The sequence below is a fragment of the Coffea eugenioides genome, chromosome 10 (genome assembly GCF_003713205.1).
Source record: "Coffea eugenioides isolate CCC68of chromosome 10, Ceug_1.0, whole genome shotgun sequence".
NCBI classification, from domain to species: Eukaryota; Viridiplantae; Streptophyta; class Magnoliopsida; order Gentianales; family Rubiaceae; genus Coffea; species Coffea eugenioides.
The window spans coordinates 12,207,216-12,234,529 of NC_040044.1; the positions used below are offsets into that span (position 1 = coordinate 12,207,216).

Sequence of the window (27,314 nt, forward strand, 5' to 3'; positions counted from 1 at the left end):
TTAGATTGTTGTAAAAGGCGGCCTGAACAATGCTAACACTTGAACACTTGAGTCGTGCTTGAAAGCACTGTCCTAAGAAACTATTTCAGGGGTATTGAAATGTTTCCCCAGGATTAAACAAGCCTTCCTCTTCTATCAAGAGGGAATTTGAACCAGCTAATTTTTAGTCCAGCAATTAGCGAGAGAGGGAGTAGAGAGAGCAGAGAGTAGAAGTTGAGAATTACAATGTGTGTGTCATCCGAATGAATCTGCCCAAGGCCTCTATGTATAGCCTCTGTAATGGTTTTAAACGTTAGTAAAGAATCTCTTTGTTTGTTTAGAAAATCAGGACACGTGCAATTTCAAAGCCTTTTGAAATCGTCAAACAAACTTCAAGGAACAAGCTTTAAATGTCAGAGCCTTCGGTTTGTTTGTTTGATCGAAAGTTGTGGGATAACATAATGCTCCACGTTTCCGTTTAAACCCATGTGCCTGCCAACAACTTTTCCTATCTGATAGAAACAATCTGATAGAGTTTGAAATTGTCAAAGCATGACCATGGGTTTTAAAATAACACGTGTAGTAACAAATCTTTTGAAATATACAACAATTACCACATAATAGATAAATGCAACAAGTAATGTAACATATTAAACAATAGATCGTATTGACCACAAACTCAAATTATCCCAATTACTCACATTCATTTGTTACAAATTAAGCATAACAATGTGGAAACAGTTTCAATAAGTTTCTCTTCTAATTAATAATCTCTTTTCCGTATTTGTTAACTTGGATTTTTTTGAAAGGCATATCTACCACTAATTATCTTCTGCAAATTTACAAAATTTTACATTCCCTTTCGGCTGATAACTAATTGCACCTTTTCTTAATCATCCTCTAATGCGTTCACTAACTACATGATAAATCAACTTAATTTCCTCTCAATTGCTTTAGAAATTCATCCCAATAGTTTTTACCAAAAGAAAAAAGAAAAAACTTCATCCCAACAACGCTCGGGCCAATTAAGTTGGCATGCACTCCTACTGAACTTGACCAGTGAGTTCGGCACAGTTACTCCACTCCACGCATGGCAATCTCTACAGCCCCGCAGGCCAACCTTTCCGACGCCATCGACACTCCGACGTTACTAAACAACATTGTCGTCGTCGAAGGAAATGTTGACTACAAAGGCCGCCCTGCCAACCGGTCCAAATCCGGCCGCTGGAAATCCGCAGCTTTCATCATAGGTGAAGTGACCATCATAAAGTATTAACATCCTCACCGTACTATGATAAAATGAAATACTGCAGGTTAATTATTTGTTTTAATGCAGGTATGGAGATGGCAGAGAGGTTTGCTCATCACGGAATAAGTTCGAATTTGATCAGTTACTTGACCGGGCCACTCGGCCAGTCCGCTGCTACAGCAGCGGAGAACGTGAATGCTTGGTCCGGTACAGCGTTGCTTTTGCCGCTCTTGGGTGCATTCGTCGCCGAGTCGTTTCTGGGTCGATATTGGACCGTCATAATCTCTTCATTGCTGTATATCATGGTTAGTTGAACTTGAACTTTCTACTGCTGTTTAACAGTAACTCCGTAGTTGTGCTTTGTGCTCTATCTTTGCAAGGCGCCTTCTTTACTTTTCTTTTATTTGGGATGCGATTTTTTAACTTTTAATGTGCTTGAAAAGATGCTCGAATTTACTATGCTGTATGTTTTGTCAATTGATATGTTATCACAGCTTGACAGCACCTGTCATATTGTGCCACAGCAAAGTTTTTCCAATTATAATCGTGGAGCTATAAACATTTCACGGTGGACAATTGTTCTCCGCAAATATTTAAAATCCTCTTTTGTAGTTTAAAATTATTACTAATTGTATCTTACTTTAATTATAGTTTAATAGTTTGTGCCCCTCAAACGACAAAACTTACGTATTGCATCCCCTCAAATAAAATAATTAGGGGTACTTGCTAAACTTTAAATTTATCAAAATCCATGTTATGGGATTTGCACTAGCCAATTTCTTGCTGCAAACTACGACCTACAGATTTAGCAGCAAAAGTGATGAGAAAAACCCATTCGTGGGAATTGGTTCTGGGGTTGTTAAAGCTGCTAGGAACTGGCGAAGTTGAGTTCCGAGTGAAGAGCAAATTTGGGAAACACTGTCTCATCAAGGTTCTCAACAATTCAAGTAAGCAGGCTAAAATGTCTGGTTATTACCTACCATATATGCAGTTGCAATGAGTACTTTTCACCTGATTATGTTATAGTTAATTTTCTCGATAAAGTTGTTTGATCTCATACAACAAGAACTCAGAAGGAGAACATCTGGAAGTTGAAACATAGAGGAAGACCCTCTAGCAATATGTCTATTTTGAGTTGTAGTTATACTTGACTTTTTTCTTGTTTCAAATTGACCTTTCTGCTGAAGCGTGGTGATTTTGTCTTGTTGAGAGAGAGAGAGAGAGAAATTTTCCTTAAATGTTCACTAAGGGAAGTAGTAATTTTCCTTAAATATCCTAGTGTTGAGATGCTCTTTGTCTGCAAAGTACTAAAATTTTCATTTGCACCGTCACTGAATCTGAGTTCTGGTATAGGTTTCTTAACAAAGCACTGCTTGCACACCTGATTGTTCCAAGGATGAGGGGGAAGTTTGCATGACAAGTGAGCTTGAAGATGCAAAAGCAATTTTCAGACTGATTCTGATATGGTTTACATGTTTGTCTTATGCTGTAATATTTGTTCAAGCATTCATCTCACCAAGAAAGGATTCAGATCACTTGGCTCAAGTTTTGAAGCACCGTCTGCTGCACTACAATCTTTCATCAACGTTTCAGTTGTCATCTTCATTCCTATCTATGACCGGGTTTTGGTCCTTGTTGCCAGAGTTATTACTGCGAAACCTTCGGGTATAGAAGCGCTTCAAGTCAAAGAATTGGGCTTGGCCTATTATTATCTTTGGTTTACATGGTGATTGCTGCTTTAGTTGAGAGGTAACGTCTTGAAACTGCTCTTGAATATGGGCTGGTTCATTTGCCAGATGCTACAGTTCCAATGAGCGTATTCTGGTTGACTCCTCAATATATGTTGTTTGGGATTGTAGAAGTATTTACAATGGTTGGTTTACGAGAGTTTTTCTATGATCAGGTTCCTGGTGACTTGAGAAGTATAGGTATGTCTCTATACCTCAGTATCTTTGGAGTAGGGAGTTTCCTAAGTAGTTTTCTAATCTGTGTCATTCAGAAAGCCACAAGTGGAGGGGATCAAGGCGGTTGGTTTGCAGACTTCTTGAATCGGGCACATTTGGATTACTCTTATTGGTTTCTTGCTGCACTTTGCATGTTAGCATTCACTGCCTGCATGTATTTTGCTCAATCCTTTGTCTATAGTTGAGGAACTCTCGCTGGCGTTTTCTAAAAGGGATACAAATTAGGAACACTGCAGGAAAAATTGGGAGTCAATCTCTCCAGCAGGATCAATGGTAAGTTACTTGTAGACAAAAAATCTGAGAGGTTGAATTGCTACAGTCAAAATTAAGTTGTCATCCCAAATGCAGTGCAGCTCGCCTCTGAGGTTGTTAAAATAGTTTTGGTTTGGAATTGAAATTCTTCTCAAGTGCAACTGAAGGAAAGGTCTGGCTGGTTGTTTTGTTGTACCACATCACTCTGCGGTTGCCAATCTATATAATTTTAACTGACTTGAGTTGGTGGTACTACATGTTTGCAATTTCACGGAAGCATTTCTTGTTCTAAGGGTTCATTGATTTTCGCAATCTTTTATCAGTTGTTTGGGCTTCACAATGGAGAGGGCAAAGATGAGCTACTAATTGCCCTTTGATTGCAGGATGGAGTTAGACTTTTGAGGGGTAGTTGAAACTGTGCTGAAGTTTTTAATGCTCAATAACCAGCCAGTCTGATAGCGGTTAAAGTCACTTGGGATCTCGGTTACATTTTTTTTAGTGCCATCCCAATGCCACCACTAGAATTGCGCCAAATGTCTTGTTGTCATTAGCACTTTAATTTTTTATTAACTCAAATTGGTTCAAAGTTAACACAAATTTTCTTATTCTCTAAAACTCTGAACCAAAAGGCACCCGGCCGGTCTAACTCGAGCATCAATAATTTTGTACAGCTACTGCTTTGGGGAAAAAGAATAAGAAAACCCTCTGTTTCGCAGCATCTCGGCCGAGAGACAGGTTTGAAACAGGAAAACAGCATTGCCCATAACATTCCCTAAGAACCAACTGTGAACATCCCAGTACACTTCCACCGGCAGTCCATCCACCAAAATAGTCTGGTTCCCCCTGAACTTCCACCGCAGCCGCTTCACCTGCAACACCGCTCTGCTATCCACGCTGATGGCCAGAGATGGATCGTTAATCCCCCCAGTATCGCACTCAATTTCGATGTCATGTATCGGCCCGTGGTCACAGAATTGAGCCTTTGTAGTGTATACTCGCTTCCCAAAGATGTGCTCTCTTTTGGCAATAAACACCGTATTAGATGCAACAGGGCTAGGACCTATTTTCTTATACACTTCCTTTTGCAAATCCCCGAGGAGCAGGACAAGTTCTTGGTTAAATGCAACAGCTAAATAGAACCCCTCTAGCGGTTCCGGGCCAAAACCAAATTTTGCGGATGAAAAATCCCAATATATGTCAATTGCAGTGGAATTGGCCTCTGAACTTCTGAACCCTTTTCTTGGAGTAAATAACCAAGGCTTAATATCAACCTTGCAGACGCATTCATTGGTTGAACTCCGAATCCCAATGCTAACTCCTTGCCGCATCAAATTCTTGGACCAAAGAAATCCGAAACCAACTGATGCGGCGGATCCACGACACAAAGCTCTTGGGCTAATGGTTTACTGGAGCACCATCGATCAAGCCACAAATGAAGGCAATCATCGGAAACAGAGGGTTTTCTTATTCTTTTTCCCCAAAGCAGCAGATTCCCCAAAGGGTGCCTTTTGGTTCAGAGTTTTAGAGAATAAGAAAATTTGTGTTAATTTTGAACCAATTTGAATTAATAAAAAATTAAAGTGCTAATGATAACAAGACACTTGGCACAATTCTAGTGGTGACATTGGATTGGCACTAAAAAGATGTAATCGAGGATCCAAGTGGATTAAAGTGCCCCAAAACACGAAAATACCAACAGCAGAACTAAACACCCTGTCCCACGATGCAGGGGCATTGTTTGAATTTCCTTCCCTTTTCTTGGTTTTGTTGGTCTGTGATTCGTCATTGAACCTTGTTTTGTCTTTTTGCAACTCAATCTTACCATCTTCATTGACTCATTCACCTGTGGAAATCAATTTTGGCATTGCTAATTGTGATAATTGAACAAACATGGCCTTACATGTCTGCTTCAAAATACTGTTTGAATTGCCCCTCTAAGGAATCAAATCATCTTTACACATTGGTCTTTGGAACCTTCCAATGACTGTATAAACAAGATTATCTTTTGGCTTTTTCTTTACCCTCATCTTTGTTGACTATGTTAGGCCGCCATTGCTGACTAAACTAGAAATATTGCAAGAAAAGCAAGCATTTATTATAATATTAAAAACAACTTGACATTTAAATGCATTATTATTAGTCTATCACTGCTCCTATAAAGAAAAATTAAGCCTGGCACCCCATTCCCCTAGAAGATCAAATGGACAACGAAGTGAAGCTTCATGGCTTTTGGCCAAGCCCCTTTGTTTATGGGGTGATATGGGCACTGAAATTGAAGGGCATCGAGTATGATTACATAGAAGAAGACCTGGCTAACAAGAGTGAGTTGCTGTTACTTTACAATCCAGTTTACAAGAAAGTTCCCGTTCTGGTTCATGCTGGAAAACCTATTTCTGAGTCCCTTGTAATCCTTGAATATATTGAAGAGGTGTGGCCCCATACCCCACTGCTGCCAAAAGATCCCTATCAGAGATCTGTAGCTCGGTTTTGGATAAATTTTGCAACAGACAAGGTAATCTCATCTTCGCAAAACTCCTTGATAGCCTTTTATCTTCTTGTTTTCAAGCAAGCAGATTTTAATAGGATTACATTGTAGAAAACATTGAATTGGTTATCTTTGGGGTAAGCTCTTATTTCAAAAAAAAAAAAAAAGGATCATGTTAATCTTTTACTTAAAATAATATTAGCTTAACTAACTTCTGATGATTTGAAAAAATTATCATGATTTAGGGACGTAGTGCTGTTAGATCCCTCTTCTGGGGAGGAGAAGATGGCAAGAAAGAGGCTGCAGAACAAATGTTTGACTTTCTGAAAATTATTGAAGAGCAAGCTCTTGGGGACAAGAAGTTTTTTGGTGGCAACTCGATCAATATGGTGGACTTGATATTTGCCTGGTTTGCCTGCTGGATTCAACCCATGGAGCAGTTGGTGGGGATCAAGGTTTTGGAACCAAGTCGTTTACCACGCTTGCACGCATGGGTCAAGAATTTCAAGGAAGAGCCCATCATCAAAGAAAATCTTCCTGACCCTGAGAAATTGTTGGAGTATTATGCGAGGCTGAGGTCAAATCTTGTGTCAAAGCCTAATTAGTATCACAGGATGGTATGCTTATTAGCTGGTGGGGATATTGAACTTCTTCCAATATTACTAAATTTACCAATATGTCTATTGAAATTTACCAATATGTCTAATGATCTTGAAGATTTGCCAGATATGTAGTCAGTTAAGTTCACCTTGACTAGGTAACAAGAAATTCTCCCCCACCCACACACACACACGCACACCCCCCCCCCCCCAAAAAAAAAAAAAAACAAAAGAAGGGGAAAAAAAACGAAAGAAAGAAAAGAATAATTAGACAACACAAACAAACAATTGAAAAAGAACATGTCGTTCCCACTTCCAATTTTAACTTTTGTTGGTTCACCACAAATCTATTCACAATGTATGCAAATAAAGCACTCAATATAGCAAGCCATCTGCCTTCCTTAAAAAACAGCCAACTTTAATGATCTCAAAACTTGTCCCCTTGACACATATTGACTAAATCATCTCAGTTTCTTTCCCACTTGCATTAGGTTCATCTTCTTGATTCCTTGTTCTTTCTTTTAGCATTTTATCCCTCAGCATTTCCAAATCTATCTCTTCCAGAGTCAATCTCTCTTTTGAAAAGCAATTTGCACTAGTAATTATTCTTGGACCATTATCACTGTTGTATTTTAATAAAACTGTCTAATTGACAAATATAAAAATTACTCTGTGCGTTACTTTGTAAGAATTAAGTGTTTTGCACATTTCAAGGTCACAGAATTTAGAAGTTCTAAATTCAAATTCTTCTTTTTGTTCTCAACTTTTTAAATCCTACCCTGCAAGAAAAAAAAATTACTCGAATTTATGTTTAAAATTTTATTTTAGGTGTTTTCAAGGAACTAAAAAATATTTTCTTCATTCGAAAGAGATGACAGTGGTTAGATTTTTACAAATTGGCGCTGGATGAGTTAGAAATACATCTAAATTAAATCCATGTTAAATGGCTTTTGCTAATATATTACCAGATATCTTCCTAATTATGCATGACAATCTTTACAGTTCTTACTCATTCAATGGTATATTTTGTTCTCCATTTACTTTTATTTTCCAAATCAGAATTATGAGCGCAAATTACCATATAATAGATAAATGCGACAAGTAACGTAACATATTAAACAATAGATCGTATTGACCACAAACTCAAATTATCCCAATTACTCACTTTCATTTGTTACAAATTAAGCATAACAATGCGGAAACAGTTTCAATAAGTTTCTCTTCTAATTAATAATCTCTTTTCAGTATTTGTTAACTTGGATTTTTTTCAAGGCATATCTACCACTAATTATCTTCTGCAAATTTACAAAATTTTGCATTCCTTTTCTGCTGATAACTAATTGTACCTTTTCTTAATCATCCTCTAATGCGTTCACTAACTGCATGATAAATCAACTTAATTTCCTCTCAATTGCTTTAGAAATTCATCCCATAGTTTTTATCAAAAGAAAAAAGAAAAAAACTTCATCCCAACAACTTTTCGGCCCAATTAAGTTGCCATGCATTCCTACTGAACTTGACAAGTTGTCTAATCATTAGGCCTGTTAATTACCTTTTTCAGTCAAAGCTATTCCTTAATATTTTGTTTTCCTTTTCTTCTACATTAGTATCTGCAATATTGCAACTTGTGCCGGTACCATTGTGCAATTGGGGTAGTGTCACCTCAAACTCTATGCCATCGATGTCATTGAGTTTCGTGTTCAATCACATGTCATGAATATATCAATCGATGTGACTTTGACCATCAAATGGTGGAAATCTCTTACCATTTTGTAGAATTTTCATTGATTTCAAGTGTTAGTTTGTTAAGGCTAACCATTATCCTGAGGAACAGCAATACGATGCCACATGCTGTGAGTTTCACACTCACATACGCTTATCAAGACAGTTTCATTAATTTAGCAAATTTAGTTCCTTGATTATACTTAATTATTCATTTTTTCCGAACACGAGAAATTTTATTCGACACCTATTTCTACTTTACATTAAGAGGAATTGATGGATCCAAGGGAGTTAATGAAGAATCCGGAGGGGATTGAACCTTTATCGTACCAAACGAGTGCCTTTGCACCTGCTAGTAAAATCTTCAGAAAATCTTGGATAAGAATGCAGTCGATTCATTAACCTATATTCAAAGAGAGTTTTTCAAAGGGATCAATGGAGAATCCGGAAGAAACTAAATCGCTACCGGACCAAAGGAGTATCTTTGTACATACTGGTGAAATTTTCAAGAAATCCTTGACAAGAATGCAGATCAAGAGATTCGATTAATTGACCTACACCTACGGAGAGTTTTGAAACTCTTCCTGCTAGCCAACTACTCTTAAAGTAGTTGGATAAGAGTAGTTGGATAAGAGTAGTTGGATAAGAGTCGTTGGTTAATTATACTTAATTATTCAAAGACCTAGAATATTTTTTTTCCTCCACTAGATTCTACCTATCTGCTCCTTTTTGTTGCCTGACTCCTAGTTTCTCTTAATTAAGGAGAATGGAATTGGAGCAGAGTAGAGATGGGCAGGGCAAAGAATTATAGAGTTGGGAACATGTAAAATGTAAAAAAAAAGGGCAAAGAGAAGACAATGTGAAATAAGACGATTGTTCCCGGACAAGCTAGTAGTCCGGGCACCCAAATTAGGGGTCCGTTTGGAACCTAAGTTTTTTAGGAATTTGTCTAAAACTTTACTGTAGTGCACTGTAGAAGTTTTTGAAAAAATTTTGTAGAAGTTTTTGTAAGGTGAAAAACTTTTTTGTAGAAGTTTTTGTGATGTGAAAAATTTTATAGAAGTTTTTGTAAGGTGAAAAACATTTTTTCCCTTTTCTTTTTCTCTTTTTCTTTCCTTTTTCTCTTCTTTCCTCTCTTCTTCTTCTTCTTTTTCTTCCTTCCCCCTCCCCCTTCCCCGTTACCTCTGCCTCGCCACCCCCAAACTTTTCCACCATCCCTTTCCTCTCTCCTCTACCCGCCATCCCCCTAGGCCCGCTACCCCTCTCTCTCCCTCCCCCGCCACCCCCTCTGCCCACCATCCCTTTCCTCCCCTCTCCCCCGCTAACCCTCTCTACCCGCCACCCCTCCCTCTCCCTCCACCGCCACCCCTTTCCTCCCCTCTCCCTCTCCCCTCCCCCTCGCACTCCGACAACAGAGGAAGGCCGGCCATGGACCATTAATTTTTTTTAGCTTTTTTTCTTAGGCCCGCCACCCCTCCCCTCTTCTCATCTCCCTCCTCCGCCACCCTCCCCCTCTCCTTTTGCGATCTGGTCGCGAGACTAGATCGCACCTAGCAGGAGGGGGAGGGTGGCGGGGGAGGAGAGGGGGTGAGGGTGAGGGACAGAAAAAAAAATTTGAGATGATTGGCGCCGGGAGAGGTGGTGGAGGTGGTGGCTGGCGTGGTGGGTGAGGGAGAAAAAAGAAGAAAAGTTTTTGAAAAATTTTTTGTGTATTAGATTTTTGGGAGTGTGTAGGTAAAAAATTTTGAAAAATTTTTTGGGGTTCTTGTAGCAAAAGTTATTAAAAAACTAATAGCTAAAAAACTTAGGTAAAAAACTCAGTTCCAAATAGGGCCTAGAATGAGTGGCTAGAAATTGTCTGTAACTTCCGTGATGCTCCCATTATCCTATCATGAGTGATGGTCAACAGAATAAGCAGCCATTGAAAAACATGTAAGCCACGTGCTTGACATCAAAGACTACACTGTGGGAACTCGAGAGAATATAAACCGGAAAGCAGCCCGGTCTTTATGGATTAGTAGTAGAAAACTACAACAATTAATTGAACGGCATACACTACTGAGTTTAAATATATGATAGATATTCAAATTTTGAGTTTTAAGTTTAAATTAAAAAATATCATGCACACATCCTGATCATGATGGTGTATATAATGTTAATATAAAAAAGATTAGGAAAATTTCATATCCAATTCGTCTAGAAAAACTCTTCCTTCAATGATGATTGTAGTTTATATTTTAAATATTTGAAATTATTAATTTTTTTAGTATAAATTGTAAGGTTCGAATTCAAGATCTCTCATTTAGACTCTCTCCTCTCAAACCACCCAATCCATTCCTCCCCTTGAAATTATTAAAATTTAAGGGGATAAAACACTGTATAATACTTGTAAGAGACTATAGAATCTCATGTTATACACAAAGGCGATGGTAGAACTTACTTTTCCAAACTAGAAATGCAATACTGCCACCAAAATACTCCCTGTAATTTGTCAACTGTTCAATTTAACTCTCTTTGGTTTAAAAACCTACACTATAACTTTCTGTGGTTTCAACTAAATTGAAAATTAGACAAAAAGCATTCAATCTAATGGTTGTATATGAAATTTCAATATTGCCCCTATCTAAATGAACTCACTGTGATTTGCCGAATGTTCAATTTAATTCCTTATGATTTGAAAAATTACACTATAGCTCCTGGCAGTTTTGACTAAATTGAAAATTAAACGGAAAGCATTTCACGTATTGTAAGGGCAATATTGACATTTCATGCACAAATCATCAAATTGGATGTCTTCCGTCCAATTTTCAATTTAGTCGAAACCACAATGAGCTATAGTGTAGGTTTCCAAATCAGAAATAGTTAAATTAAACATTCAACAACCCACAAAGAGTTTTTTTTTTTTTGGTATTTTACCCTAAATTTTTGCGTTGCTCGTTACCGTGTCGGAGTATCTTACCTACTCAATAAATATTTGGAAAAATTTCAAAAACTTCCCTTAAGGTTTCTAACAATCTCACTGTCCTCCCCTAAGGTTTTCAAAATATCAAAGACTTCCCCTAAAAGTGAATAGGTAGTATCAAATCCAACCCAATTCAAAAAGAGAAACAATAAAAAATTGAGGTATGGAGAGAGAACACAGCCTGATACCACAAATGCCCTCAAGTCTTACATTAGTGAGATAATTTCATATGACCAGTATTAACAGTACTTAGACAATTTAACAAGAATGAAAGTTCAGGATTGTAAGTGGAACTAATGGCTCAAGGAAGGTCTGAACTTCAGTTTGACACCTGGAAACCAACGGTTGTTTCTGCTTGTCATTTTTAACATCTACGTGCAATGGCCATTTCGGCAAACTATTTATAAGAGCAAAATGAAGCAGCAAGATAGGACTCTGTGTATCAGCCTCTATGCAATTAAAGTGCTTGGTGTTGGATGAGTTAAAAGTAATAGCAGCAAATGAAGTAAGCAATTGTAGTATCAACAAACACACACATAAATAGCCAGTTCAAGCAATAGAGGTGAATTTTGGAATTCACCTACATCATTTACAATTAGAAACAGATATTGTTGATGTAATCGCCAAGCGAGAATTAAAATTTTTTAGAGTGAATGGAATCTTCACAAGCGGTACTTTTGCTACACAAATTATAGATTCTTTGAATAGTATGAAGGTTCTGAAGAGGAAGAGGTGAGTAACCAAAGAGAAGGAAGACATTTAGCAATGCAAAGGGAAGAATAGGTCCATATTGCACTTCTAAATTGTCGTCAATTACATTAATCATATTTATAATTAACTTAAGTAAATTTGTCCAAATAATTGCAAAATATTTGCTAAGTTATGTGGGTATTTGAGTCATTTCACTCATGATGATGTAAGAATTGAGACCCAATATTCTATTAGGGAAGGTCTCTCATATTTTTGAAATCTTAAGGGAAGGGAGTGAGACTGCTAGAAACCTCAAGGGAGGTTTCTCAAATTATCCCTAAATATTTTCAACCTTCAACAATAATAGCTTGCGCGTTTGAAACTAAACCCAAGTTCCCAAGTCAAGTGACCTTAGCTAGCTCAGCACGGTTGCTCTACTTCACATATGGGCCTCCACAGCCACAGAGGGCAACCTTTCCGATGCGATCGAAGCTCCAGCATTACCAGACGACGTCGCCCAAGCAAATGTTGACTACAAAGGCCTCCCTGTTAACCGATCCAAATCTGGCCGTTGGAAATCCGCTTCTTTCATTACAGGTGAAGTGACCATCATAAAAGATTGAAATCCTAACCATAGTACAATAAAATGCAAAACAAGTTAGTTATTTACTTTTGGATAAATTATCTTTTATCCCCTGTGATTTGGTGCTTTACTACATAATCTTCCTATGAATTAAAAATCTTAGATAACTCCCTTAGGTCAAATATCATCGTTAGTTTTTCCGTTAAAACTAGCGATTAATAGTAAAAAGTCAAAATCAAACTAATAAATTGACAAATTCACTCTTGCACTACTTTCTTTCTTTTTTCCTTTTCCTTCTTTCCCTCCCTTTCTCTGTTGTTATTAGAAGAAAAGAAATGATTTTGAAAATCTATACTATGGCCTATAAATCTTAATTTTCTCCAAATGCCAAAAAGATGGAGAGGAAATAAAAAAATAAACAAGAAACAAAAAAGATGGAAGGGAAATATAAAATAAATAAATAAAAATAGATAAATTTTTTTGACTACAAATATTACTATAGGTTTTTAAACGAAATTTTTAATGGTATTTTCTAGTTCTTAGTTATCTATTTTTTTTCAATTTCTTTTTTTTTTATATTTGGAGGAAAAAAGAAGTAATGAAAGGATAAATTTGTCAATTAATTAATTTGATTTTAATTTTTTACTATTGACCATTAATTTTAACAAAAAAACTAATGGTAATACATTAACCCAAACCATGAGAGGATTATATATAATTTTTAAATGTAGGAGGGTTAAAAATAAAAGATTAAAAATATTGATACTATTACAAAATAAAAGTGCTTTTGGGACAGAGAATGCTTTTATTGCTTCTGCAATTATGTTGGTTATGGCAAACCAAGTTTAGAAAAAAAAAATAGAAATATTAAATATCACATGTTTTTGTCTCAATTACATTTATTATTTCAAAACAATTGATTTTTAAAAAATTTTTAAAAAAAATCTAAAAGCATCATGTTCACGTCCGAAGAACGTGATCCATCACTAGTATAAAAAAAATTAAGAAAATTCTATAATTTCTTTAGAGAAACCATTCCCTCAACGATGATGATAGCAGTTTACATTTTAAATATTTGAAACTATTAAAATTCAAGGGTGTAAAACACTTATTTCATCGTTCAACGATGAATTTAATCTTACTGTATAACACCAAAGGATCGGTGGAATCTCCTATTATTATTTTGACAAGGAAAAAAAAACAACAATCTCCTGTTATTAGTCCAACCAATAAATTAGTGCCACTGCCACCAAAATACCGATAGATTTGACCGTTGTTCGTTAACGTGCAGGTGTATCTTAACCTACTCAATAATACCCAGGCCGAGCCAACAATTATAGCTTCAAACTGAAGCCAAAGTTGGGTGAGTTCGGCACAGTTACTCCACTCCACGCATGGCAATCTCTACAGCCCCGCAGGCCAACCTTTCCGACGCCAGCGACACTCCGACGTTACCAAACAACATTGTCGTCGTCGAAGGAAATGTTGACTACAAAGGCCGCCCTGCCAACCGGTCCCAATCCGGCCGCTGGAAATCCGCAGCTTTCATCATAGGTGAAGTAACCATCATAAAGTATTAACATCCTCACCGTACTATGATAAAATGAAATACTGCAGGTTAATTATTTGTTTTTAATGCAGGTGTGGAGATGGCAGAGAGGTTTGCTCATCACGGAATAAGTGCGAATTTGATCAGTTACTTGACCGGGCCACTCGGCCAGTCCACTGCTACGGCAGCGGAGAACGTGAATGCTTGGTCCGGTACAGCGCTGCTTCTGCCGCTCTTGGGTGCATTCGTCGCCGAGTCGTTTCTGGGTCAATATTGGACCGTCATAATCTCTTCATTGCTGTATATCATGGTTAGTTGAACTTGAACTTTCTACTGCTGTTTAACAGTAACTCTATAGTTATACTTTGTGCTCTATCTTTGGAAGGCGCCTTCTTTACTTTACTCTTATTTTTTTTTTGTTTTTTTTTACTTTACTCTTATTTGGGATGCGATTTTTTAACTCTTAATGAGCTTGAAAAGATGCTCGGATTTACTATGCTGTACGTCGTGTCAATTGATATGTTGTCACAGCATGACAGCACCTGTCATATCGTGCCACAGCAAAGTTTTCCCAATTATAATCGTGGAGCTATAAACATTTTACGGTGGACAATTGTTCTCCGCAAATATTTAAAATCCTCTTTTGTAGTTTAAAATTATTACTAATTGTATCTTACTTTAATTATAGTTTAATAGTTTGTGCCCCTCAAACGACAAAACTTACGTATTGCATCCCCTCAAATTAAATAATTAGGGGTACTCGCTAAACTTTAAATTAACCAAAATCCATAATGTATAATGAGAAACAATTGAAGCAAAATCGAAAAAAATAAGAAAGAAGATAATACATGCTTAAAACGTCATCTAATGCCATATTAGATTGAGACTAATACGGAAGGGATAGCCAATTAGTTGAATGTGTTTAAGAGTGAAAACAGCTAATTATGAGAAAAGAAGAATAAAGAAAAATAAACTTAGAATATTTCTTTCTTTACTAAATTTGATTTATCTTGTACTACTACTCTTTTATTTGATTGATTTATCAACTCACTCTTGGATGATTTGTAATTATGTAGCTTATTTTTGGATATTAAATACGTACACTGCAATTTAATACTCACAAATTATGCATATGATTTCGTAAAACACTAATATTAGTTATTCAACTAGCCAATAAAATAAGTGAAAATGCTAATTCTAATTTTTGCTTTTCAAGGAAACATATATAAGTGAATTCACTAGCTAACTTTGGTTAGTTTGACAAATTTTATTGGCCACACTAGATTTCTTAAGATTAGTCACTTTATGCTGACTATCAATTAATAATATAATACATTACATATTATATAAAAGAATTAGACATTTTTGCATTTTGTAGTTACTCATATCACCAAGATAGTTGTTTTGAACCTTGGGCAACTTCAACTATCACTAATATAGATGGTTCTCAATCCAACCCCTACATTTCCCAATAATAGACTGTTGTTTCCCCCGATTTTAGTTCCTCGCTCTGCCACTGTCTAAGGTCACTTTGAGAATAAGAAATTTCCAAAATTTAAAAGAATTCTCAAATGAGAGTTGAAAAAAATATATTTCTGTGATTACAATTTTTAAACAATTTATTTAGTGATTGGATTGTTTAAAAAATAAATGTATGCAGAAATCAACATCGATTGTGTAAAAAACAAAAAAGACAGCTCATCCTTTGGGAATTTTTTTAAAAAAATTTATCACTTTGAGTCATTTCACTCACTGTGAGAAGGACAAAGCTAGAGTTAAAATAAGTCTTTTGGCATCACTACGGCTATTTTTTTTTTTTTTTTTTTTTACCATTAGTTTGATGGGTATGTGGGCCAAATGGACTGGAGGGGTTCAAGCTTGGTTTTATGACATCTATTTCTTTAAAAACTCAGATGTATTTTCTTTCTTTTTTTTGGGGGGGGGGGGGTGTGTGTGTGTGTGTGTGGAGAGGAGAGGAGGTAGATGAGGGAGAGGGTTTGAATTAGATAATAGTAAGCACATCCAAGAAGGGGAGGTGAATGTAGTCAAGCATAAGCTTGTTGACTACCATGCTTATAGTAGAAATAACTAAATAAGGTGATGTTCCAGCAAGCCTACGTTACTCCCCTTGGTATTACGTATTATAAGGAGTATAGTTACTGAAGTGAGATATGTTGGTGCTACTTGGCGCGGAATTCCGAGGTCAAGAGTAAATTGGAGCTTGATCAAGGATTGGGGGATTACACACAAGTATTTTGCTCACGAGTACATAGGTGTTTTGTAGATTTTTGTAGTTCTTTGTATATATAGGTATAGGTGATAGTAGGATGAAAAGGCTGCTCATTGCTGCAATGTGTAAGCTTTCTTGCTCTATTTTATAAAAGGTTAATTTTTGCTCAAAAAAGGGAAAAAAGAAGCGTAATCTGTTGAACAATTATGAACATAAACAGAATAGCTAACAAAAGAAGCTAAACAATTGGAGCCATTTGTAGCATTTTCGGAGAAGTGAACATATTTCCTCCTTTATTTCTCGCACTCATCTATGGGAGTGCTATCGATGCTATTATTCTAGTGCAAAATGAAGAGTAAAACACGAGTATGACAAGATAAAGTGAAGAGTTCGGATAAATAGATTTTTCCCACCGGAAACTATTCGATGGTTTTAGCCTCTTTGACTATCATTATGCTGTTCCTTAACTTCTGATTTTGTTTTGATGTTATAATGCTCTAGATCTTTCAGCCTAGCTGATGTTTCAACTATGAATAAGAATAAGTCCAGGGGTTAAATATAAGCCACATAATTCCATATTAGTGGTAGAATTAATAAACGAGCTTAATTCTGATGTAAGAGGGTGATTCTTCAAATCTCAAGATAAAAAAGATAACATTTGAAAGGAGAACTAACAGAAGAACAGAAAAATTATGAAGTGAACTTCATGCTCCCGTTTCAAATATTTGACTTAATCAAGAGAAATGGCCATTACTCAAACAAAAACTTAGGCCTTGTTTGAATTTCATTTTTCTGAATTTTTTGTAGAAAAATTACTGTAACAATTTGATATATGTGAGATAAAGAGGTGATTGAAAAATGTGTTCACGGAAACGTATTGAAAAATTGCTGTCCAAACAAGGCCTTACTTTCTTTTGATAACAATTTCTTAAGCCATGCATTGCTGTGAATCACAGGGACTTGGCTTCTTGACCCTTTCAACAGTTCTTCCCTCTTTCAACTCATCTGGGTGTCAACATGCAGAAAATGCTGTGACATGTTCACCTTCTGAATTCCCAATCATTTTCTGCTTCTTTTCATTGTATCTAATAGCTGTAGCCCAAGGAGGGCATAAGCCTTGTGTACAAGCTTTTGGAGCCGACCAATTTGATGGACAAGATCCAGAAGAATGCAAAGCCAAGAGCTCGTTTTTCAACTGGTGGTATTTTGGTATGTGCTCGGCTATTTTGGTCGCATTAGTGATTTTAACCTACATTCAAGATAATTTAAGTTGGAGCCTTGGATTTGCGATTCCCTGCCTTGTAATGGGTTTTGGACTTATCTTGTTCTTGCTCGGAACTGTCACCTACCGGTTTAGCGTCAATAGTGAGGGGAAGAGCCCTTTTATGAGAATTGGTCGAGTATTTGTGAATGCAGCTAGAAATTGGAGAGCCACCTCTTCAACATTGTCCATGCAACTGGAGTCTCAGGGCTCTGTTCCTTACCAAGGTCCTCAAGAATTCAAGTGAGAAACCAACCTGTTCTAAGCTTTTAGTAACTAAGACTTTAATTTTATGTCCTTGGCCGTACGAGTTTGGTGTTTTTGGGGAGTATTGTTAAAAACATTTTCTGTAACGATGTATATAAAAACTTGACGCTGTAAATGCATTTGGGGTGTTTTTTAAAATTTAAAATTTAATTGGAATATTTTTAAAAATTTTATTAAAAAATTTTTTATCACAACAACTCACCACCTCATCCATCACCATCCGTTGCCGCCACGACCCCTCCCTCCTTCACCGCTGCCACCACCCTCCCCCCTCCTCCTCCTTCTTCCCCTTCCTCCCCTCCCTCCTTTCTTCCTCTCCCATCCCCTCCCTTCCTCCTCTCCCCTGCGATCTGGTTGCTAATTTCTTGTGTTTTCAAAAGATTGGCAAATAGAAAAATGTGTAAGGTTGTTTCCACTTTACAAATTAATGAACTTGTTTGAATGGGATAATGTTGCTAGATCATGCTTCACTGACTTCTTGAACTGTATCCTTGATCTTTATGATAAAAAATCTCAAACCAAATTTAAATGTTTTAGTTTTTTTTTTTATTGCAATCGACGTAGGTTTCTGAACAAAGCATTGCTAGTACCTGATGGTTCAGAGGAAAATGGGAACATTTGTAGCATCAGCGAGGTTGAGGATGCAAAGGCAATTCTCAGGCTATTTCCGATATGGGCAACATGTTTGACATATGGGATTGTATTTTCACAGTCATCCACTTTGTTTATCAAGCAAGGAGTTACAATGGACAGATCTATCAGTCCAAGCTTTGAAGTACCAGCCGCTTCACTACGATCATTTATCACTCTTTCGATAATTGTGTTTATCCCTATATATGATCGTATTTTGGTTCCTACTGCAAGAGCTATAACCACAAAACCTTCAGGTATAACTATGCTCCAACGGATTGGAGCAGGGCTATTTATCTCAAATCTTTCAATGGTCATAGCTGCTCTAGTTGAGATGAAGCGTCTTGAAACTGCTCAAGAGTACGGTTTGGTTGATAAGCCAAAGGCTACGATTCCCATGAGTGTGGTCTGGTTGATACCTCAGTATTTGATTTATGGAGTTTCTGAAGCACTTGCTATGGTTGGTTTGCAAGAACTTTTCTACGATCAAATGCCGAATCAATTGAAAAGCACAGGTCTCGCTCTATACCTCAGTATCTTAGGGATAGGAAGTTTTCTAAGCAGCTTTCTCATCTCTGTTATTGAGAAAGCCACAAGCAGGCATGGACACGAGAGCTGGTTCTCAGACAACTTGAACAAGGCACACCTGGATTACTTTTACTGGCTGCTTGCCGGACTTAGCGCTATTGCATTAGCTGCTTATGTATATTTTGCGAAGTCCTATGCTTATAATCGAGGAAGTAATATCTGAAGTTGCCTAAACCACACCTAGTTTGCTAGATGGGTGCATATATAGAAATTAAAAGGCTGTTACAGTATGTAGGTTTGTCCAAGACATTGCTGGTAATCTGTGTTGCAGCGTGCTAATCTCTTAGGTCTATTCTCAGCTGTGCTTTTTCATCCAATAAACAGCGGTAAGTACGAACTCAGGCATCGATATATGGGTATTGTATGTACATTCACTGGTTGAAACTGGTTCATGCTGCAATATTAGTAGCGGCATGTTTCTGAATATTGTCTAGGTATAATGGTTTTTACTCGTACTGCTTTCCATCATTGAAATGTTTTCCATATAATTTTTGATGTTCATTTTAGTCGATTAGCAAGATTAGCAGTTTCATATCTGTTTTCCTTCATTGTACGATTCACTCTTGTTCCCTTGTTGTAGCATTTAGATCTTTAGAAAGCAGTGGTCTTCTGGTAGTTTATTAGTATATTTCAAGATATTGTGTGCGATGGACAGTTTTTTTTGTTTCTTGAAAACTTTCAATCTTGTTGCTTTGTTGTTGCTCTGGCATCAAGTTGAAAATTGTGATTATGCCTAACATATATAATTGTCAAAAAAGCTATTTCACGAATTACTTAATCGAAGGGATTAAATCCATATTCCTCCATCATAAATCCACACCTCTGATGATGCATTTGTGATTTGTACCATATTGAAACTCCAACAAGGTGCGAATTAAAAATTGAGAGGTGTAGAAGCCCCTCCATTAACTTACCTGACAACTTCTACATCATCATAATATGCATGCATATCTAACTTTTACGTGAAAAGCATCAGCCGAGCACCTCCACTCCTGCAAATTCCCATCCCAAATCCCTCGTAAAAAGCACAAATCAATTCAAGCAACAAAAGACATGAACAACAGGGAATTCTGATCCTTTATGCATAGATCAAAAAGCAAATGTACATAGCAGATGATTTTGTTACTTCATTTTCCCGCGACTTCGCTGCATGACTGAAACAGATATCATTTATAAGTCAACTGTTAGCATCCACCAGATTTCCTCTGAACCACGTTCTTCTACCACAATTTGACAATCCTCTGAGCATCTCATGTATGACATTATTCTATCATAGCTAGAAGGTTGCAAAGATCCACGTAGCACCATCTTCTTCAAAGCTTTTCCATTTTGCAGAAGATACTCAACTAGCTTGAATTCATAGTGCTTCTCGTAAAATTTTGTGAATTCTATTTCCTTGAGATGTTCAATGGAGTGTTTGGGCATGAATTCTGGAAATAGAAGCTCAAATTCTTTTTCTACACGCTCAGAGTGAAACATCTTTCGACCGAAGACTAGCTTTTCGAGGTGAGGGGCACTTTTAATTAAGATTGGCATGAGTTTCCAGGATTCAACAGCATGGCAATTGAGGAGAATGAACTCCAAGCTGATCAAATTGCTGAAAGTTGGCACCACATAATTGGAAATATCGACCTTCATGTGCATGAGAAAAATAATCAAAACTCACGTACGAACTTAGAAGTATGATCGTCCAATTACTCTAAGACAACTCAAAAGGAAGGAAAAGCTTTCAAAGTGGGAGAGAAATATGAAAGTTCAAAACAAAAATCATACCGTTAAAACCTTGGGCTGTATTAGAGTAAGTGATTCCACACTTTTCACCTCGTTGACAAGATTGTAAAAAATCTCAGAATTAGAGATTTCAAGGAGGAAGCCAATTTTGGCACTAACAAGAGAATTCAGGTCTAGAATAAAGTTTACTCAATTTATATCGCCTCCACAACCAAGGTATTTAAGATTTGGAGCATTTATGCTCATCTTATACTCCGCACCTGCGAAATGGTATTCCAAACTCTCAAGATTGTTCGACTCCACTACAACCTTAGTATCCAGACCTCCATCTAAATCCAGCACTACTTTCTTCAGAAAAGGACTAGAAATATCACGAATTTCAATTTGCATACATGCATCCTCAGCAAAAATTTGATCCAAATCCCCCAGTGCACAATGCAGCTCTAGTTCTTGAAGCAAAGGACAACCCTGGATAAGCCTCTGCAGGGAATCATCATGATCTCCTAATTGAAACATCGGTCCTATCAAGCACAAGAGCTTAAGATTAGGCAAACAAACTGGACTGGTGAGTTTGAAATCCACACCGCGCCACAATAGTCTCAAGGAAGTCAGTGTTTTGCAGGTGAATATTCCCTCCGGTGATAATCGTTCCCTATAACTACTCCGGTTGTCCACAGAAATTTCGAGTTCTTGAAGTTGACACAAAAGTGCAGCAGATATCAGTGAATCGAGTGCCCCACGATAGCTTTCCACAACCCTCATAAGGGAGAGCTTAAATTTCCTTAATGGAGACCTGTTTCGTAGCAAAATTAGTCTATTGCCAAAATTTACGAACTCAGAAAACAGCTTATCAGCTTGGTTACGGTTACGTTCAGGATGGAATCCGAGATCGATATCAGCGTCAGAATGGGTACGTTCAGATTCAGGATGGAATTCGAGATCGATCTCAGGGCGTGACGCAAAAAGGTATCTCCATCGAGTGGACAAAAGTGAGGTAACCGATCGATCTCAGGGCGTGACGCAAAAAGGTATCTCCATCGAGTGGACAAAAGTGAGGTAACCGCTGATTCTCTTGTTGGTAGAAATGATAAGATGTGGGAAAGAAGTTCGTCCGGAATGGCACTGATTCTATTAACTTGACTATCATCACCATCACCATCATCATGATCATCTGGGGTGGTTTCAACAGCCTTCTCCAGTATTTAATAATAATGTTATCACACCAAATGGAAACTCGAATTAATTAGTGATCTGACATTAGCTCAAGATGATCTGGAACAAGACGATCTAATTTGCTAAAGAGATATCAGCTAAAAACTAATTTCCTAAAGCAATTAAGGGCAAAAAGAAAAAGCACCTGTTTGCTGTTTTCGCTGAAGAGATTCAATGGCTCAAGGGTGTTGAACGAATACCTAATGTCTTCGCTGTAGTAAAGAGCAGCAGCAGGGGCGGCGGCGGCGGCGACAGAAGAAGCTCCAGCCCCCATCATTAATGCATTATTCATCATCTAATGGCCCAACTTCGCTCTTTTTGGTCAACCCCCTCCCCTCTGCTCTGCATTTCGTGCTTTTGCTTCTGGTCAATTAAAAGTACATCCGTATGTTTTTTTTTTTTTTTTGGTGATTATGGTTATTACTTATTTCCTACGCGAGTAGTTGGATAGAATATTATTTGTAATATTATTTAAAATAATTATTATTTTCTTCGTTTCAATTAATTAGTTATATTTAGAATATTTAATCTTTTAAAAATAGTGATTTGATTGTAATATTTATATTTCTCTTTTCAATTTTATCCTCATAAATTCAAAATTCAAATTAAATAGTAACATGCATATAATTAGAAAGAAAAACTCTATTAGAAAAAGAGACTAAAATGTGTTTTAACTTTTTTAACATGACAAATATTTTAGGACATCTCAAAATGAAAAGTACGACACTTTTAATGGAACGAAGGGAATATTATATTAATATTTTTTTGTGATGTGATATACGTGACATAAAAAATTGATTCGAAATATAAAAAGGTAGATTGAAAAATATGTTTTTGATATCATAAATCACAATGGTGCCATAAATATATTTAATGATATATAAAAATAAAATAGTACAAAATAAATATCTCTAGACTTCATATACTTGGTGAGTTTACAAATAATACAAATAATAAAACCGTACAAATTAAATCCTTATAACTTACTTGAAGTCAGATACCGAATTAAGGTTGCAAACAAATAATAGAGAATGTTATGGCAAAAATTATGACTATCCAAAACATTTGGGGGTAAAAGTGAAGTACTATGAAACTTTGAGCGTTCATCTCTAATTCCTCAAGTTGTGGACTTCTTCAAGCTGTCATACTCTGTCAGTTGAGCAAGGGCATGATCCAGAATCATCAACAACACAAGCGTCCATTGCCTCAACCTACAGTCATGGGAAACCTTCACGGTAGGAAGGCGTCCTACGGTGGGTAGAGGAGCAGAGCATGACACGTGTATTTGAAAATAAAGGTGCTAATAGACCGATTATGTTGTAGTCCTAACGCGTGGAGAATGTCAGCCATATAGAAGCATTGTATGTGATTTGGTATATTTTAATACTCTACCATTTTCAAGACATTTATCAAACATGATCAGTTCAATTTCTTTCATTTTCTCCAAAAACTCTCATTTTTTCTTCTTGTATCTTTTTCGTTTTCAATACATCAATTTGGACCAAAAAAATAAAATAAAATTGAAAATATGTAAAAGATTCATAAATTAACTCAAAAACACTTTATAGACTACCCAAAACATTATCTTTGTAACTTGCAAAAACTTCAAATAAACATTCAAATATTAGCTATTGGTATTTAAAAAATGCACTATATTTTATCGAATCAGAATAAATCCTTATACTTTTTTATTTTTATTTGTTTTTAATATACTCAAGTTTTGGTAATAAAAAGTAAGACAACAAAAGGTTAATTTGGAATTACATTTTTTAATGTACTCAAAATGAATTTTTTAAATAGTATATTTTAAAATGAGCTGTAAATAAACAAATAGTTTAAAGTAAGGGAGGCAAGTGAGTTTCACACCCCAAAAAAACAAAAAAGAGAGGCAAGTGAGATTTTTCAATATTTGTGAGTGCCAAGTAAAATTGTTAGAAACCTCCGGGGAGGTTTATGAAATTATCCCAAACAAAAATTTAGAATGAATAAGTTGCTTTTTATAACGGTTCTAAAGGTTGCTTGAGACTTTATAAATCAGGTATCTTGAGTTTGCAAAAACAATTTCTTGCATATCTATAGCTAGTGGAAACGGAGTTTAAACTTGTTATAGGTTAGTTTCTTGTTTTCCATTGTATCATAAAGGATAATTTGCCATTCAACCTAATTTTATTCTAATTTTATCCAAGTAATAAATTAGCTTATGGAAAAATGGGTAAATGGATAATTTATGGAGGAAAGCCATAAAGAGTTGGTGTTTTATTGGAAAACGGGTTTATTTTTATTTTATCCGATAAATAAATTTGTTTATGGAAAAATGGGTACTCTGTTCTTATAATGAAGGAAAGCTATAAAGAGCTGGTGTTTTATTGGAAAATGAATTTATTTTTATTTTATCCGATAAATAAATTTGTGTATGGGAAAATGGGTACTCTGTTCTTATAATGGAGGAAAGCCATAAAGAGCTGGTGTTTTATTGGAAACGGGTTTATTTTTATTTTATCTGATAAATAAATTTGTTTATGGGAACATAGGTACTCTGTTCTTATAATGGAGGAAAGCTATAAAGAGCTGATATTTGATGGGAAAATGATACTTTAGGATACCAATGGATAACAGTTAAAACACATTCACAGATTTGGTATTTTAAATAATGAGATTGTTTTTAGGGGTGTTTTTATGGTTGTATTTTGGGATATTTTTAGAATTTAAGAATTATTTGAGATATTTTATAAAAAATTCAACCACCCACCACCACCCACTGGGACCACGGGCTAGCGATTTTATGTATTTTGCACACCGCAAAATTTTGTTTGCACACAACGTAACTTTATTTATACAACGCGTAACTTTAGAACAAATTTTTGTGAGCCCCACACACGTTGTTAAAAACGAGGTACAAGAAGTGATCTGAACTGTACAATTTTTTTGGGCCGTTGTTCATGAACAGCTCAGGAGCGGTCCATCTGATGACCACTCTTGCTCCTCATCCCACCCACTGCCACCCCCCTTCTCCTCCCTCTCTCCCCCCTTCCCCCTTTTTTCTTCCTCTTTCACTCTTCTCTCTTCTCCCTCTCCTTCCTCCCTTTTCTTCTCCCTCCCACCACCACCCCTGTCACCACCCACCACACACTGCTACTGCCACTCCCACCCCAATTGGCCCCCTCTCCCCCTCACGTTACGTATTTTTATTAATAAAAATTTTTCCCGAAAATGGCCTGCTCTTTATAGCTTTCCTTCATTATATGATCAAAGTACCAGCTTTTAACGAGTATTTTACATCTATTTATTTAGTACTTAAAACAATGATATTCAGTTGTTTCTTTCCCTTTTAGACCAACTCTTTTGACTCGTAAATTTTTGTGCTCTCGAAAAAAAAATTTTGATTAATTTTTTATTGAAATGCAAAAGAAAAAAAATTAATTATGTATAGATTCCAAAAAATACTAATTTATTCACAGGATAAAATCAAAGTAAAATTTTTAGTGAATAAATGGGTTTAACATGTAATACCCGTGTTCCCATTAATTACTATTTATTTTTGACTTTCCTCCATAAAGTGCTCATTTTCCCCTTTTTCCATGAATTACCAGCTCTTTATATCACTCCTCCATGAATTATTTATTTAATTCATGTTGCATGCATAACCCACCAGTCTCCATTTCATAAGTCTAGGGTACCGAAGGATTAATAATTTATTTATCAGATACAGTCAGAGTAAATTGCGAATATGTGGGTTTAACACGTTATACCCATTTTTCCATAAATTTTTTATTAATTATGCAGGGTATTATAGGATTAATAATTTATTTATTAGATAAAATCAGAGCAAATGCCCAATTATACCCGTTTTTCATTTATTCTTTATAGAAATGCTACCAATTTACAGCTTTGCTGCATGAAGTGCCCATTTACCCATAACATACCAGTTCTTTATGACACTCCTCCAACATATGAACAAAGCACCCGCTCTTTATGGGTCGGTGTGCAAAATACACAAAATCGCTAGCTCGTGGTTCCAGTGGGTGGTGGTGGGTGGTTGAAATTTTTATAAAATATTTCAAATAATTCTTAAATTCTAAAAATATCCCAAAATACAACCATAAAAACACCCCTAAAAACAATCTCATTATTTAAAATACCAAATCTGTGAATGTGTTTTAACTGTTATCCATTGGTATCCTAAAGTATCATTTTCCTATCAAATATCAGCTCTTTATGGCTTTCCTCCATTATAAGAACAGAGTACCTATGTTCTCATAAACAAATTTATTTATCAGATACAATAAAAATAAACCCGTTTCTAATAAAACACCAGCTCTTTATGGCTTTCCTCCATTATAAGAATAGAGTACCCATTTTCCCATACACAAATTTATTTATCGGATAAAATAAAATAAAATTTTTTTCCAATAAAACACCAGCTCTTTATGGCTTTTCTCCATTATAAGAACAGAGTACCCATTTTTCCATAAATAAATTTATTTATCGGATAAAATAAAAATAAACCCGTTTTCCAATAAAACACCAGTTCTTTATGGCTTTCCTCCATAAATTATCCATTTACCCATTTTTCCATAAGCTAATTTATTAGTTGGATAAAATCAGAATAAAATTAGATTGAATGGCAAATTACCCTTTAGGATACAATGGAAAATAAGAAACTAAACTATAGCAAGTTTAAACTCCGTTTCCACTAGCTATAGATATGCAAGAAAGTGTTTTTGCAAACTCAAGACACCTAATTTATAAAGTCTCAAGCAACCTTTAGAACCGTTATAAAAAGCAACTTATTCATTCTAAATTTTTGTTTGGGATAATTTCTTAAACCTCCCCGGAGGTTTCTAACAATTTTACTTGGCACTCACAAATATTGAAAAATCTCACTTGCCTCTCTTTTTTTTTTTAGGGGGTGTGAAACTCACTTGCCTCCCTTACTTTAAACTATTTGTTTATTTATAGCTCATTTTAAAATATAATATTTAAAAAATTCATTTTGAGTACATTAAAAAATGTAATTCCAAATTTACCCTTTTGTTGTCTTACTTTTTATTACCAAAACTTGAGTATATTAAAAACAAATAAAAATAAAAAAGTATAAGAATTTATTCTGATTCGATAAAATATAGTGCATTTTTTAAATACCAATAGTTAGTATTTGAATGTTTATTTGAAGTTTTTGCAAGTTACAAAGATAATATTTTGGGTAGTCTATAAAGTGTTTTTGAGTTAATTTATGAATCTTTTACATATTTTCAATTTTATTTTATTTTTTGGTCCAAACTGATGTATTGAAAATGAAAAAGATACAAGAAGAAAAAATGAGAGTTTTTGGAGAAAATGAAAGAAATTGAACTGATCATG

The 27,314-nt window shown here is 35.9% G+C and overlaps 3 protein-coding genes and 1 pseudogene across 3 annotated transcripts; 2 read left to right on the top strand and 2 right to left on the bottom strand.

The window, feature by feature from the left end:
* Window positions 1–1,984: 1,984 nt before the first annotated feature.
* LOC113750444 lies at window positions 1,985–19,173 on the top strand (annotated as a pseudogene).
* LOC113749156 lies at window positions 4,116–5,471 on the bottom strand. The gene is made up of 2 exons (XM_027292828.1): window positions 5,419–5,471; window positions 4,116–4,839 (listed from the first exon to the last, which is right to left on the bottom strand). Exons 1-2 carry the CDS (start codon window positions 5,469–5,471, stop codon window positions 4,116–4,118), a joined length of 777 nt encoding a protein of 258 aa, XP_027148629.1.
* On the top strand, window positions 5,587–6,628 carry LOC113750157 (glutathione transferase GST 23-like). Its single transcript, XM_027294105.1, has 2 exons — window positions 5,587–5,956; window positions 6,175–6,628. Exons 1-2 carry the CDS (start codon window positions 5,645–5,647, stop codon window positions 6,532–6,534), a joined length of 672 nt encoding a protein of 223 aa, XP_027149906.1. The 5' UTR covers window positions 5,587–5,644; the 3' UTR covers window positions 6,535–6,628.
* Window positions 19,174–20,180: 1,007 nt separating the features above from the next.
* On the bottom strand, window positions 20,181–22,227 carry LOC113750445 (F-box protein At4g22280-like). The gene is made up of 5 exons (XM_027294417.1): window positions 22,099–22,227; window positions 21,741–21,931; window positions 21,002–21,534; window positions 20,784–20,914; window positions 20,181–20,642 (listed from the first exon to the last, which is right to left on the bottom strand). Exons 1-5 carry the CDS (start codon window positions 22,225–22,227, stop codon window positions 20,181–20,183), a joined length of 1,446 nt encoding a protein of 481 aa, XP_027150218.1.
* Between the last annotated feature and the right edge of the window lie 5,087 nt (window positions 22,228–27,314).

What these genes read in the sequence shown, in the direction of transcription:
- LOC113749156 (XM_027292828.1), bottom strand. Translation starts at nt 5,471, where the DNA reads ATGAGGGTAAAGAAAAAGCCAAAAGATAATCTTGTTTATACAGTCATT. An exon ending in GTTTATACAGTCATTGGAAG is followed by an intron (nt 4,840 to 5,418) that starts GTTCCAAAGACC and finishes GTAAACCATTAG; the next exon opens with CCCAAGAGCTTTGTGTCGTG.
- LOC113750445 (XM_027294417.1), bottom strand. Translation starts at nt 22,227, where the DNA reads ATGGGGGCTGGAGCTTCTTCTGTCGCCGCCGCCGCCGCCCCTGCTGCT. An exon ending in TCAGCGAAAACAGCAAACAG is followed by an intron (nt 21,932 to 22,098) that starts GTGCTTTTTCTT and finishes ATACTGGAGAAG; the next exon opens with GCTGTTGAAACCACCCCAGA. An exon ending in TACAGCCCAAGGTTTTAACG is followed by an intron (nt 20,643 to 20,783) that starts GTATGATTTTTG and finishes ATGCACATGAAG; the next exon opens with GTCGATATTTCCAATTATGT.
- LOC113750157 (XM_027294105.1), top strand. Translation starts at nt 5,645, where the DNA reads ATGGACAACGAAGTGAAGCTTCATGGCTTTTGGCCAAGCCCCTTTGTT. An exon ending in TAAATTTTGCAACAGACAAG is followed by an intron (nt 5,957 to 6,174) that starts GTAATCTCATCT and finishes ATCATGATTTAG; the next exon opens with GGACGTAGTGCTGTTAGATC.